Source organism: Monodelphis domestica, chromosome 7 (assembly GCF_027887165.1).
Source record: "Monodelphis domestica isolate mMonDom1 chromosome 7, mMonDom1.pri, whole genome shotgun sequence".
Taxonomy (NCBI): domain Eukaryota; kingdom Metazoa; phylum Chordata; class Mammalia; order Didelphimorphia; family Didelphidae; genus Monodelphis; species Monodelphis domestica.
Genome location: NC_077233.1, coordinates 76,213,690 through 76,229,911, shown reverse-complemented (window position 1 = coordinate 76,229,911; position 16,222 = coordinate 76,213,690). Strand labels below are relative to the sequence as shown.

At 38.4% G+C, this 16,222-nt stretch overlaps 1 protein-coding gene across 8 annotated transcripts in view; it reads right to left on the bottom strand.

Moving 5' to 3' along the window:
• The window catches only part of COBL (cordon-bleu WH2 repeat protein), a 345,155-nt gene extending 329,562 nt beyond the window's left edge, over positions 1-15,593 (bottom strand). For 4 of the 8 annotated variants that reach the window (XM_007500391.3, XM_056804833.1, XM_056804831.1 and 1 more), the window contains exons 1-2: positions 15,371-15,593; positions 14,444-14,762 (exon numbers count right to left, since the gene is read on the bottom strand). In XM_007500391.3, the coding sequence (XP_007500453.2) occupies positions 14,444-14,484 (41 nt within the window). In that variant the 5' untranslated portion in view covers positions 14,485-14,762; positions 15,371-15,593. Of the gene's footprint in view, positions 1-14,443; positions 14,973-15,370 lie in introns of those variants that run through there. The other 4 variants (XM_007500392.3, XM_056804834.1, XM_056804835.1 and 1 more) reach the window with 3 other exon arrangements.
• Between the last annotated feature and the right edge of the window lie 629 nt (positions 15,594-16,222).

The window sequence follows — 16,222 nt, the reverse complement described above, 5'->3', positions numbered from 1 at the left end:
GATCTTTTGGTCTATCAAATGATAGGTTACTATGGTCAATGACTACTGCATGTTGCGTATTGTAATAGTTAAACTGGTTGGAGCTGTAAACTGTGGCATTTAAAAAGAGTGGATGCCATAAACTGTAATAGTTAAAATGGTTGAGGGTCATAAACTGTAGTGAGTAAAATAGTGGAAGTTATAAATTGTAGTAGATATAAGAGTGGGTGAGTAAATTTGACCTCAGAAAATATGTTTTCACTACAGTGTCTTGTTTTAAAATCAAATATAAGGTGGTCCCCAGGGAAATATTCCCAATTATTCAAATATACCCAAGTCAACTGGGTTTTATAGAGAATTTAATTAATAATACAATGAGGAATCAAAGAAAAGAGAGAAAGAGAGAAAAAGGAAATAAGTACGAAGGGCCTTAAGCCAACATGGCCTAGGCCTGAGTCTTAAGAGGGAGAGATCAGTCAGTCAGTCTTTTATCACTCACCACAAGGTCTGTCTAAGCAAGGATTCTAGTGACAGAGTCTCCTCAGAGAGAGTTCCAGCCAGAGTCCTCCTCAAAGAGCCTTCCAGCCAGAGACTGTTTCAAAGGGCCTCTCTCAAGAGCCTCCAGAGGGACAGAGTACCCTCAGAGGAGCTCCAGCGAGACCTCCTTAGAGATTGTCCTCCAAGAGCTTCCCTTCTCCAGAGCCTCTCAAGTGATCCTCCAAAAGCATTTTCCAAAAGGATTTTCCTCAAGTGATCCTCATAAGAGCTTCCTCAAAAGGATTGTTCTTCAAGAGATTCTGCTTTTTCTTATATAGGGGGTTTTCTCCTATGTCGCCTCCCCTAATTCCATCTACCAATCACAGTAGACGTTTTCCAAGGGACAGCCCATTCTGAATTCACTGCTGGGTTGACTAATCCCTTTAGTAAGTTTGAACCAGAAAAACTTCTGAATAAGTTTTCACCTCTTTGCTCCTGGCAAGTTTACAAGTTGCCTGACCTTTAATAGATGCTTAGCACCCCATTGTATTACTTCTAAAAATAGGCATGGCTTAAAGAACTTTTTGCCTCATTATAAGTATGGGTTAAAGTACTTTCATTGTTTAGCAAGGAGTTTTCTCCCCCAAAGTAGTCCCAAGTACCTGTGGAGCAGAGATCCTCCCATTTCTGATCCAAGTAGAGTTCTCACATCCAAATGTGGAATGTTCCCAGTAGGGAATTGTTCCAATTGAGAATTCCCCGATGGGGAAATTTTTAACATTCACAAGTCTGAGAAATTTCAAGATTCACAGTATGTAATCTATTCCACTGATCCACTACTCTATTTCTTAGCCAGGACCATATTGTTTTGAATGTTGGTGCTTTGTAATACAATTTAAGCTGTTAGAGATAAGCCACCTTCATATTTTTGACTAGTTCCCTTGATATTCTAGGTCTTTTTGCTAGTCCATTTAAATTTATTGTTTAACTCTATAAAATAATTTTTGGTAGTTTGGTATAGCACTTTATAGGTAAATTAATTTAGGAAGAATTGTCATTTTTATTATATTGATTTAGCCCCATAACAATTAACATTTTCCCAGTTGTTTCGATGTGACTTTGTTTGAAAAATGTTTCATAGTTACGTCCATATAGTTCCTCAGTTTGTCTTCATGGGTAGACTCCAAGGTATACTCTCTACAATCATTTTAAATGGGATTTCTCTTTCTATCTTTGCTATTGGACTTTATTTGTAGTATAAAGAGATGCGGATGATCTGTGTGGGTTTATTTTATATCCTGCAACTATGCTAAGGTTTTTAATTATTTCAATTAGTTTTCTTGTTGATACTCCATCTATCATCTATCATACTACCATCAGATCATCAGCAAAGAGTGATAACTTTGTTTCCTCACTATTGTAATTCTTTCAATTTCTTCTTCTCTCATTGCTGTAGCAAGCATATTTAAAAGTTTATTCATTTAATCAATTATTTTAGAATATTTTTCCATGGTTACATGATTCATATTCTTTCCTTCCCCTCCTTCCACCTCCCTTCCATAGCCAATGAGTGATTCCACTGATTTTTACATGTGTCAATGATCAAGATCTATTTCCATATTATTAATATTTGCAGTAGGGTGATCACTTACATACAGTCTACATCCCCAATCATATCCCTATCAACCATGTGATCAAGCAGTTGTTTTTCTTCTGTATTTCTATTCCCACAGTTCTTTCTCTGGATGTGGATAGCATTTTTCCTCATAAATCCCTTAGAATTATCTTGGATCACTGTATTGCCACTAATGGAGAAGTCTATTACATTCAATTGTGCCACGGTGTATCAGCCTCTGTGTATCATATTCTCCTGGTTCTGCCCCTTCCACTTTGCATCACTTCCTGGAGGTCATTCCAGTTCACATGGAATTCCTCCAGTTCATTATTGCTTTGAGCACAATAGTGTTCCATCACCAGCACATACCACAGTTTGTTCAGCCATTCCCCAATTGAAGGGAATTCCCTCATTTTCCAATTTTTTGCCACCACAAAGCGTGCAACTATAAATAAGTTTGTCCAAGTCTTTTTCCTTATTATCTCTATGGAGTATAAACCCAGCAGTGGTATGGTTGGATAAAAGGGCAAACAGTCTTTTAGTGTCCTTTAGGCATAGTTCCAAATTGCCTTCCAGAATAGTTGGATCAATTCACAACTCCTCCAGCAAGTGCATTATTTTCAGTCCCAATTTTGCCACATCCCCTTCAGCATTCATTACTTTCCTTTGATGTCATGTTAGCCAATCTGCTAGGTGTGAAGTGATACCTCAGAGTTGCTTTGATTTGCATCTCTCTGATTATAAGAGATGTAGAGCACTTTTTCATGTGCTTATTAATAGGTTTGATTTCTCTAATCTGAAAATTGCCTATTCATGTCCTTTGCACATTTATCAATTGGGGAATGACTTATAGCAAGCATTTCTAATACAATATTGAATAGTAGTGGTGATGATGGGCATCCTTGCTTCACTCCTGATCTCACTGGGAAGGCTTCTAGTTTATACCTGTTATAGATAATGCCTGTTGATGGTTTTAAAAAGATGCTACTTATAATTTTAAGAAACTTCCATTTATTCCAATTTTCACTGGTATTTTTAATAGGAATGGGCATTTTTCTGCATTTCAATCTTTATCTGCACTTATTGAGATAAGAGTATGTCTTGTCTAAGTACTTCTTTATCCCTTCACACACACAATGCTCGGTACCCAGTAGGTACTTCATAATTTTGTTGAACTTAATTAAATTTAACTTGAAGGCTTCCTCTATAAGTGTTTCTGGATTAAGCATATAACTATGCAGCAATCACAAAATGCTCCAAAGCAGAAGAGGCATGGATTCATTGGGAGTGAAGATGTCCAAGTCACTCAGAATTATACCAACAATGTGTTTTCCACCAGCCAAAATTGATATTTTCCTGTTGAGCAGGTTTTAAAAAATGGATTTCAATTGAGCCAATGCATTTTTAGTATAATGATTTAATAATGGCATTATGTGAAATATAATCCATGGGAGGCAATTTTTAATTGAAATGAAGCACCAATTCCATGCAAATCTGTACATTTTGGTTATGTAAGCCAATGCATTTTAAAAACTAATCGTTAATAGACTAATTGAGACTGTCTTAATCAGGGCACTAGCTCTTAGACTGTGTTTTTTAAAACCCATCAATTAACCACAGGAACAAACAAGTAAATACAAACATAAATTATTACTCTTTTTATATGCTAACACTTCTTAATGAAGACTCTAATACTTACTTATTCAATAATCAAATTATTAGGTAATGGGAGTAAAGATTGCCAGATCTCATTTGGGAATACACTCTGTCACTTCACATTAGTGATGTGCCAGAATTTAGCTTTTATACATGCAGACTAGAGGTTTTACTTCTCATCACATTTTTTAAAGGACATCACTGAACCTCCTGCATGATTTCCCAGATTACTCGAACTAATTTATGAGTTAGTAAAGCAAGAAAGGTTAGGGTCTGGTAGCAAAGCTTCCAGTGTTGACCATATTCAGGATCAACTAGGCAGGACAAAATCCAAAAGCCCTTCTTGCTCGGTAAAGCCCTGTCCAAGGTCAGCCTCAGAGAGCCTAGTGCCATGTCTTTCTGCCAGGTGGCAGCAGCAGGATAAGACTTTTGTGGGCTAAATTATCAACTCCTTAAGACTTGGGTTTTTCCCTTAGTGGCACATGGCTCATTTAACAGTTTACTATTATTCTCATTATTTACTATTGATAATTTACTATTATTATAATGCCAATTTACACATATTCTGAAGAAAAATTTCCCTCTTTTCCTGTTCTCAGCTACAAACTTGAACTGATTTTTATTTTTATTTATTTTTAATTTACTTTAAATTTTATTTAATTGATTAATTTAGAGCATTTTTCCAGGATTACAAAACTCATGTTCTTTCTTTTCCCTTCCCCAAACCCCCTCCCATATCCAACACACAATTCCAATGGATTTTACGTGTGTCTTTGGTCAAGACCTATTTCCATATTATTGATCCATATGATTGATAGCGTGATCATTTAGGGTTTATAACCCCAATCATATCCCCATTGACACACGTGGTCAAGCAGTTGTTTTTCTTCTGTGTTTCTGCTCCCACAGTTCTTTCTAAGTCCCTCAGAATTGTCCTGGATCATTGCATTGCTGCTAGTAGAGAAGTCCATTACGTTGAATTGATTTTTAGAAACTACTTGGGTATTACTTTATTAAGGGGAAATATGGTAGTCCTACCTTGTTAAAATCTATGATATTTAGTCATGGAAAAGATAGTCACACTTAAAGTGAATTTCTCATTCGGAAGGACACTTACTCATCAAATGCATCTTCCCAAGGTGCAGGACAGAACATGTTCCCCCCCTCCCCAACAATTCAATAAGCCCCAGCATCAAATATAACACCCTCTATATAGGATTTGAAGCCTTTTATAAGCTGGCCTTCTTTTGGATCTTTCTACAAGATACCCCATCTACAAACACAGACAGACTCTGAGCATTATGTCTGGAATGTTCTCTCTCTCTCTCTCTCTTTCTATATATACACTCTCTTTCTCTCTCTCTCTCTCTCTCTCTCTCTCTCTATATATATATATATATATGCATATATATATATATAAATAGAGAGAAAGAGAGTGTGTATACACACACACACACACATACATACACACACACATATATTTCCATCCTTTAGGAGCTAGCAAGTAGTAGGTGCTTGATTATATACAGCAATTATTTTTTCTCCTAGAATGACATTTACAAAGCATTCTGTATCCAGGCTTATAAGGGAGGCTCTCTCAGGTTTTAGGGCAGCCAAATCGAAGTAATGTATTTTCTCTAAGGAACATTAAGCTTCTAGAGGCGATTTGTGAATTACCATATCAGAGATAAAACTGCTAATGTGGTGAATCACAGAGATGTTTATACTGCTTAGAGTGTGCCAAAAGATTTGAGCTCAGATGCCTTTTCTTGTACCAAGAACTGGCCATAGGAGAGGCATTCATCAGCTGAGTTCTAAGTCATTTGGCACCTGCAGAATTAATGGTTTGAAGAACTTCAAGGATTAGTATTTTCTGGTGGTCCTATCAAAGACATTTGGGAATAAATATGGAAATTACGGAAAAGTCAGTTAAAAATAATTCTTCTATCCCATTCTCTCCAACATATAAACATTCCACAACTTGCTTTGATTCCACCTCAGTGTCAGAAAAATGGCTACTTTAAGTAAAGTCCTATTTCATTCCAAGTAACATGACCACTAGTCTTGAAAGCCTCCAAGAATCTGCCTATGCAGAGCTAGCATCACAGACCATGGGATGCCAGGAAAACAAAATGAATCAGTCCCATAGGATTTGATTATTTTTATATAATCCAGGATCCCAGATAAGACCGGTCACTTTAAGAGGTTCCAAATAAAGAAGAGAAGTAAATATGTTTCTTATATTCCTAATCACTTTATCATCAGTGAACAAACAAAATAATTTTTATTGTTGGTAAGGACTTTAGAACAGACTCATTCTAATGTCCTCATTTTACATATGAGGAAACGAGAGTTGTTACCAGAATCTCTTTCACCAGAATACTAGAGCTCATTCTACTACCTAGTTCTGCCCCTCTTTAATAGAAGTATTTTTAATAATTTAATGAAAAAAAAGGGCATTTTGATCTGAGGTAAGGATTTCCAATCCTTACCAGGTAAACATGTATTTCTTAAAAATGTATTATTAAGTAGTAAAGAGAGGGAAGTGATAGAAACTATCCCAGAAGTTTTTTTTTAATTTAACAATACACTTGGGCCACAGGATCACAAACATATATCTAGAAAACTCTTTAGAAGCCATCTAGTCTAACCCTCTGCAAAACTTCGTCTTTAAATTTCAGTAATTACTAAAACATAACACGCTTCTGCTGGGTTACATTAAAGAAATACAAGAGAAAGAATTATTTTCCCTTGGCTTAAAGTTAGCTATGAACCAACTTTCTTCACTAAACAAGTGAATATTATTCATTAAATGCCAGCTAGGTGACAGGCATGGTGCCAAGGGTGCAATGACAAAGATGAAACAGCTCCTGCACTCAAGGAACTTACAGTCTACTGAAGGGATAGAATATATAAACATATAAGCAGGTACACAACAGACACACACATACTATATGCATTTTGTTATTTAGGAGTACTATTATTAACTAGAGGGATGATCAGGAGAAATCATGATAAATATCATAGGATTTTTCTATATTATGAAAGGAGAGGCAGGAGAAATCAGTAAAACACTAATGTAAAAATAAAGAGTTCCAATAAAATTTTTTTTTTGAAAACTACAATATGTATAGGAGTATAGTACAATGAGTAGTGTAGAGAGCTAATGAGTAAATATGGGTAAAAATCTCATTGCAATACTTAACAGATTTGTCCAGATCCTTTTGCTGTATTTGAATTTATTCTATCAGTTTCTACTTAAAATATATATATTCTTGGAGGAGGAGGATTTTTTTCTTCTCTAAAACTATCTTTGCATTGGTGTTTATTATAATTGGATTTGACCTACAGAAATTATGATTTTCTTTCCTATAACAGTCATAACAAATGATCTCTAAGATAATCCTCAAAGATTCAATCTTCTCTACATGGCAGGTTGTCACTCAACTAACTTCTGTTTCGATACTTCCAGGGATAAGGAATTTAATTTCTATAAGTGGGCAGTGTGGCCCATTTCTGAACATCTCTTTCTGTTAGAAAGTTACTTCCTGGCTGTAATTACATCAATCAAAATTACCTTCCCAATAGTGTTGACCTATTGCTCTTTGTTCCATTTTGTAAAGCAACAGAGAATAAGTACATCTTTTTCCTCTAGAGGGTCCTTTCACATACTGGATGAGAATGAAGGGAGCTTAATAAGAGCTAATTAATTGATTGACTGAAGGAAGGAAAAAATTATTTATTAAGCATTTACCATGTGCCAGGTATAGTGCTAAACACTAATACAAGTAAGCACAACTTATATTCCAGTGAGGGAAGATAACACATAAAGGGAAATGGGTATGAGGAGAAGAGCTCTTGTGGTATCATGGTTTGGAAATGGCTGGGAAGTGGCATCAAAGTCTGGTTCTGGGTAAGACAAGTAAAAAGTTCACCTAACAGACAAAGCCCGAGACAAAATCCAATTCTGGGAAGAGTGGGATAACAAAGTTGACATGAGTTCAAGAGGCATGATTGAGAAATAATCTGTTATCATCACTTAAGTCTTCTCTTCTAAAGGTTTAAAAGCATCTCCAGTTTCTAAAATCACTATCTAGTTAGAGGACTAAATATAAACTAGTCAAAACACATAAGATATTACAAAGCAGCCTAGGTAGGACTAATTAATAGAATGTCAATAAAATACATGAAGATTCTTTTCTTGCAAAGAGACACGCTCTCCTTTTAGGTTAGATTTGCTGTTGTTTGGGAATTCATGACACTTTGATATATCATTTTATAGGATCAAGAGACTTTGAGTCCTTCACTACAGAATAAATCTTGAAAACAATGATTATCAACATGAATAGCCTGAAACAACACTTCCCAGTAATGGTAAATTACATGTGAGGGAAAAGTTTTATACCATATCAGAAGAAGTAATTTAAAATAAAGACTGAATAAAATGAAAATGGGAAGACTAAGGGAAAACAATATTGAAGAGAATACTGTACATTACCCTCTTGAAAGCCAGAAAAATAGAGCATGACCTGGGTGAAATAATGTAGGGAAAAAAACAAAGGAAGGAAGAAAATGGGAAGCTGAAAATTAAAACTGACTAAAATAAAAGAAAATGCAAGGACTTGCTGTATATTTGCAAAAAAAAAAGATACATTTAAAAGTTAGTAAGAGCAAAGTTCTTCTCATCCTAAAGGCAAAATATAAAAACTCAATATAATTTGTAGCATATGATTTTATTTGTTATTAAGCACATATGAGTAGAGTCTTCCAACATTGTGGTAGGTACAGAAGACACACACACACACACACACACACACACACACACACACACACACACACACACACACACACACACACACACAAAGGGAAATGATCTCTGCCTTCAAAAACTTACAATCTGGAGATGAGGAGGATATAGAATGGTAAGAGGAATAGAGTATGTATATAGAGATAAGTAAACATCAATTAACACAGTATTTTTCCTTCCTTCCTTCCTTCCTTCCTTCCTTCCTTCCTTCCTTCCTTCCTTCCTTCCTTCCTTCCTTCCTTCCTTCCTTCCTTCCTTCCTTCCTTCCTTCCTTCCTTCCTTCCTTCCTTCCTTCCTTCCTTCCTTCCTTCCTTCCTTCCTTCCTTCCTTCCTTCCTTCCTTCCTTCCTTCCTTCCTTCCTTCCTTCCTTCCTTCCTTCCTTCCCCCTTACCTTCCCTTTGGAATCAATACTGAGTATTGGTTCCAAGGCAGAAGAGTGGTAAGGGTTAGGAAATGGGGGTTAAGTGATTTGACCTGGGTCACAGCTTGGAGGTATTGGAGGCCAAATTTGAACCTAGGGCCTCCAGTCTCTAGGCCTCGCTCTCAATCCACTGAGCCACCCAGCTGACCCCTAACACAGTAATTTCTAAAGGGAGAGAGCAGAATACCCTGGAGGAAAGATCAGGAAGGGGACAGCTGAAGTGTGTTTTAAAGGAAGGCAGGGGTTTTCTGAAAAAAAGATGAGGAGGAAGGAAAACATTCCAGACATGGAGAAACAACCCTGCCTAAGCCAAAGGCAGATGAAATACTAAGGACAAGCAATGGGCAAAAGGCCAGTTTGAGTGTTTGTGAAGGAAAACAACGGCATAAGACTGGAAAGGTAGTTTAGAGACAGACTATGGAAAGTCATAATACAAGAGATTATTTATCAACTATAGCACATTCATAAGATTACTTTATATCAATCAATAAATATTTATTAAGTTCATACTCTATGCCAGGCACCATGCTAAGTGCCGGATGGGTATATCTCATAATGTATTTTAAATCTCCTTTAGATCTTTTCTAAATAACAAAGTTATTAAGCACTTATCATATATAAAAGTCTGTTGCTACGGATAAAAAAAATAAATTCCCTGTTCTCATGGAACTTAGAGTCTACAGTTCATAAAAGAAAACATCAAGTCTGCTAATGGGAAGTCTTAGGAAAATCTGTAACACAAAGGTTTTATTTTTATTCCTTTTCTCTGGACACTTCAGTATTTCCAAGCTGAAGAACAGAATGGATCAATGAGCCTTTATCAAGTCTCTACTATGTTCCTGGCATTTTGCTTGATGCTGTAGGATATAGAGGGAAAAAAAAGGCTTTTGACTTGACTTGAAGCAAGTCCTGCCCTCTGGGAACTTGAATTCTATCAATATACACACACAGAATTAGGAAAAGTTTCTTGTAGAAAGCAAGATGAGGAGAAACTTGAGGAAACTCTGGGATTATATACTTGCTGATTATTTTAGGATAAAATCTGCTTAGGATCCAGAATCTTGGTTCTGCTTGGTTCTGCTATCTATTATTGTGTGGCCTTGGTCAAATCATTTGGTTTCTGACCCTCAATTTCCTCATCAGTAAAATGAGAGTTGAATGAACTGACTTCTGCAGTACCTTTCAGCTTTAAATTTGTTATCATTTGTTTAGAATCCAACTTAAAAATAATCCTGCTCAATATTTGTGCTGCCTCTTCAAAACATGAAGAAAGACTCAGAAATATGAAGAAAGATATTTCAGAATGTTAGAACAGCCAGAGGGATGGTCAAAATTCTCCTAATAACCCCATATGCATTTCTCATTACATTCCAGTCTGTTCACTTTTGCACAATCATTAGAAAACCCAGAATGTATTCAAAGACAAATTTACCTAATGTAAGATCAATGAAATCAGTTAAAAAACTGCATAGGGGCAAAGGATCCAACTTCTCAAGTCATAATTTTTAATGTAGGGATAAGATTCACCAGGTCTCTTCTATTCTTCAGATCTAGCCACATCTGAATTCACTATTCACAAATTTACTGGTCAAGACAATTTACAGGAGTAAAGAAAGTGTATTCAAAATAGCAAATTCCTTTTAACAATAGCACTTATGTAACCAAATTTCAGAAAGGGGAAGGGGGGGGGCACACAAAAACAACATAGCTAATTCAATCAATAACCTCCAGATCTTTTGAAAGAATGGAAGCGTATTATCCAACTTGTTGACCCTGTAACCACAAAGCAAACAAGTACAGCTTTGAAACACTCGACTAGTTATGATTATCATTGTTGTTAAATGTGAATATAATAATTACTACAATCATTCCTACTATTATGGTTTTTGTCCCTCTTTTTAAGGAAAACTAAACTTTTATAGACTTTCCCCACTATAAATAATTACAGGCTTTTTACATATACCTAATGATTAAAAAGAAAAGTCTAAAATTTTCCACTTTTATCAACCTGAAAATAGAATAATTTGAGCTCCAAAAAAATCAGAAAAGAAAAATTAAATTCATACAAAGAATACATTTACAGTCCTTCAGCAATGTAGGTCAAACATCCAGTCTGATCTCACCTCTCTGGACCTCTTTTAGTCCCTTGAAAAAATTGAGAGGTTACACAGGGTGATCTACCAGGTCCCATCTGGCTGACATCCTGAATATTGCTCTCTTGCTCATTACTTCATTAAACTGAGCAGTTGTTTTATCCACCAAATTCACCAGCTGTTTTAGCATTTATATAGTTACAACCTGCTATACTACCCAAAAACACACACTCATAATATAGAAATAAAACTATTTTGTTAAACTACCAGCCTTCCAGGTACAACTTACATGTGAGATATCCCAAAACAGCAGTTCTCAAGCTTTTTGCAGTCAGGATTTGAAGTGGGGAATCCCCTCCCAAGAGCTTTGCATCTATTAACAGTTAGCATACTGGAAATTAAAATGTTTTTGTGTTACTATGAAAATGGTGTTGACTTCATAGATGCACCCAGAAAGGGTCTAAGATACCCAGGGGGTGCACAGACCATACTTTAAAGATTGATGCCCTAAAAAGTATATGCTGTAGTAAATAGACATTCTAGAAAATAGTCTTGGTTCTCTCAACTGTTACAAGTACTCTAAAAGCAATGCTTCCTATTTTCCCAATGTTTCCTGAAGATCTTACAAATTTATTTTATTAGTTTTCTTTGATGCCAATTCAATAAAGTAAAGCAAAAAATAGAAATTAAACTGTAAAACTCTCTAAACATGACCTTGAAACGCCAGTAAGTTGTTTTTCTTTTCTTTTTTTGAAAATGGTCTGACGAAAGCAAGAATTTTTCTAGGTATCTCCAGTAAAGAAGTCATGTCATTTACCTCAATGAAACATTTTATAAATTGTCCACTGTCAAAATAATTGAAAACTAGATACATTTGAAACAAAAAAGAACCCTAAAGGTAATTTTCGTAAGGTTTATTCAGCAATACAATAATCAAAATCAAGCTCTTTTCCTAAATAAAATGATTCACTTTAATCATCATGTAGAGACACATTTCTTTTTGCAATCTAGTTATACATTTCCTAAATTAAATAATATTTTTTCTCCCTGATTTATGCTGTCTATACACAAAGAGACTTTCACCAGCATTCTCCACCCATAAAGATTTGGAGAGATTCTGGAAAATCAAGCAAATCAATTCTCATCATGCAGATAAAAAAGAGTTAATTGATTTTTAAAGACTTTCTAATCCACAGTTGAAATATCAAGCAGAAAGAATTGTTCCTATACCTATAGCAATTGCTATCTCCTTAATCAGCAAAGTAACAAATAAAAATTTTTTTTAAAGTAATGAATAGAAGAACTCTATCTTCATTCCCATTATCACTCAGTATTCAATACCTTGTCTATCTTTATAAAGAGCTGTTAATTTAGAGTAACTACATTAAAGGATTCCTTTGGACAATTTTATTTAAGCTGACCTTTAATACCTAAGAATTGAGGTCATCTCAACAAAACCACTAGTCAAAAAGTTAGCCCCCAATTAAAAAAAATAAACAATCTCATGTTTTCTTGACCCCTATATATTGAATGTCTTCAAACAAATAGATTCACATCCTAAAAAGGCAGAAAGGAAAGGAGTGGAGAAGAGTTAAGAACATCTCTTCCTTTCCTATAAAATCAACTCCAACATACAAATCACCCAATTACAGTTGGGATATGACTGGGAGAGGGCAGGCCAGAATCTACCAACACTGGTAATTAATAACACTCCAAAAGAACTTCCAAATGGATGTCATATTACATTGTGTATCTGTTGTCATTTAAATATAAAAATATTATATTTTTTCCTGGTTAATGCCGCCTCTCCTACCATAGACCTGGAGTCCCATCTAAAACAGTCTCTAAAGTAGATAGCAATTATTTCTTTAGACAACTTTTATGTACTTAAATCTTTACTAAAAACCTACTGCTTCTTGTACATTGAAATCTTTTTTAAAATCCTTAAAATGTTTTACTGACTCATTTTTCCTTATCCTTTCTTCTCTTTTATCTAAAAGTAAAAATGATTCTTGCAACTCATTGCCCTTTTGACAAGGAATATTAAAAAAACAAATTTAAAGGGAATTCTCTTTTATGTTTGCCTATTTAATTTTTGTGTATTCATTAAAAAGGATTTCCCACATTTTTTCTTTGTTTAGATTTGTTCAATCAAAGGGGAATTATGTAAACACCACATAAGAGCATTGAGAAAAAAATTCTTCTTAACATTCCTCAGCTCCAAAATTATTTGATTTGTTTCGCTGTTTCACTTTTTCCTGGCAAAAAGGAAAAGGAAAACTCCTGTCTCTGAAAACCCTTTTGAAAGACTGGGACAACAGCAGCAGCATATGGACCTTGGTGAGTCAGTGGGGACAGTTGCAGAGAGAAAGAGATCTGCTGTCCCCCATTACCCCATGTTCAAGTCCAGTTGCTAGTGTGCAAAATGGGCTGAAAGCATGCGCCCATTCCATAAGCAGGTGCACTCCCAATCCCCACCCACTCATTCCATTTCCAATACTCATAAGCACATTTGCCCCCAAACAAGTGATTTCAGAACTTCTAGGAGCACTATGTTGAGGCTATGTCCATGAAGGCATCTTATGAGGAACAGTGATTGAGAGTGCTACTATAGGCAATCATAATCATTATTAATTAGATTTGTGCAGGTAGAGCAGGTGTATAAAACAGGTGAAAGAAAAAACCTAAGCCGGGCAAGAGTCAAAGGTGCAAGTTCAATATACAGCTAGCAAGCCCTGGTAGTGTGTGAGAATTTTTAAGTTAAGAGGAAAGGAGGTTTCTTCCCCAGCATCCACAAATCTTGGTACCACGGATTCTGGGTTTTTCCTCAAGTGCCCAAAGTTTCCTTCCATTGCCAAAAATGGGGGGGGGATGCTGGGGGAAGGTCGTTTAGTAAGGGGGAATAAAAGCACTCAGAACAATCAATGTGTAGAGTTCTATTATTAAGTGTTTGCTACTGAGGACGATGATGATAATGAGGTTGGGGCTGGGCTGTCTAAATCCCATTTAAAAGAAAACAACCCAACAAACTGCACTCAGACTCGGGCCAGACACTGTTACCTGGGAAACGACCCCAGAACACAAAAGTACACAAATACACACCAAGTTGCTCCCCACGAGGCCCCTCGGACTCAGGCCGGTGCTAAATTAGAGTGGGAGGGGCGAACTGAATTAACACCGTCCCGTCCCACCCCCACCCCCAACCCCCAACCCGGCGCCTAAACCCGGATCAGGGCAAGGAGGGGCACCCTCGCGCGCGTGCATGTGTGTGTGTGTGAGTGTGTAAGTGTGGTTGTTTGCGCGCAAAGGGTGGATGGGGGGCAATCAAAACTCAAAGCAAGGGATATAAGAGTAAATTAAGTTGCGAGCTGGCTTCCCCAGATTCCTCGGCTTACCCGCTGGGGGGCTTGGCCCCGGAGGCCGGCAAGCTGTCCATGGGTCTCTGGGAGAGGGGAGGCGCTGCTTTGCTTCAGTGGCCACAGCAGCCGCCGCCGAGCGCCCAGACCCCGACGTGCGGCCCGGGCAGTCAGGCGCGCTCCCTACTCCTCCTCCTCCACCACCACCTCCTCCTTCTCGAGCTGCAGCCGCCGCCAAAGCCAACGCCAACGCCAGAGTCAACGCCAGCACCGCAGCCGCCTCCCTCCGCCTCCTCTTCTTCCTCCTCCTCCTTCATTCACTTTTTCCTAACAGAGCCATCATCCTGCCAAGCGGGGGCTAGAAAAAGACGTGGGCGAAGAGTACCAAAAAAAGAGAGAGAGAAGCAGTGGCTAGAGTCCAGTCCGCCCGGGAGGGGTCGCTCCCCCAGCACAGAGGGGAGGGGCTCTGCAGCGCTGGGGGCCGGGCTGGAAGCGTGCAAGGTGCATTTAATTCTGAGAACATTGCCTCAGCACCTACTGGGGTACTTGGGGCTGGGCTAGGAACCCCGTCCCATACTACCCCCACACTTCTTCACTCTGCCCCAACTCCAATTACGGCTATTCCGCATTCCTCCCCCCAAATAACTGCTCTTCTCTCTAAAGACAATTATTGCTTGGCACACCCTTATGATAATTACTGCTACCCACCCCCCATTCCAGGTATTCCAGGCCCCTTCCCCCTGCCACTATCCCCCCCCCCCCCACCGGGCCATTTACAGCTTTCCGCTCCCCCCCTTCCCCCACCTCCTCCACATACCTTCAGGGGCAGCCTTAAAAGAATAGTGAGGCGGTCCCAACCCTTCCTACCTCCACCCCACCCCCAACATCCCCAGTTCAGCTCCACTCCTCTCCTCCCCAGTCCCAGGAGCCCACCTACACCACCCCCGCTGTCCATGCGATAAGCACCTGAGTTTGCTCCCGGGGGAGCCAGGCAGAGCTCCGCTCCGGAAGATCCTCCACCTGTTCGTTTCCACCCCTATCCCTCGTCCTTGTCCTTTCCCACAAAACTTAGGCGGCTGCGGGTGCAACAGGGAAATCGAGGTGGCCGTAGTAGAACAGTTCGGCCATTCGATCCTTGTGACTGACCCCAAGCAGATTTACATAAACAGACCCGCTTTAACTCTCCTTGTGGCGGGGAGGGACAGAGGATAACCTGTCCTGGCACCTTTAAATCATTAACCCGTAGGAGACTCACACTGGCATAGATGGGAAGAGAGGAAACCAAGTTTCAGAAGTGGGGGTGTTTGGGAGCTCGGGTACTTGGGGTTACAGCTGAGAACGGCGGGGTTTTAGAATCCCAAAAGGGCAGACAGTCTCAGAGGGAGAGAGAAAAGGTAGGTGGGAAGCCTAAGGGATTTCTTAAACTTGGGTCATAGGAAGAGAATAAATTTAATAGGTCTCTGCATCCGCTGCATTCCCAAGCCTTTGTCATCCGAACTTTGAATCTCCCGGCCTGGGAGAGATCCTTCGGGGTAGAGAGAGGAAGAATTTTTAGTAGAGACCACTGGAGAATTCTGCTCCTGGGTTCTATTTCTGCAGTTCATTCTGGGCCTCCCTGAGCCTCGAGGTAACTATCCCACAGAAAGGGACCATCCCTTGACCAGTTCTGACTGTCTCAGCACCTGACACATCAGGTCATGCCATCCAATAACAACTGACAAGAGAGCATGGAGGGAGGAGATTGGTAGAGTAAAGGGCAAAGCCAAGCAAACAAATACTTCATACAATATGCAAACTTCTGCAGGGTGTGGGGATATT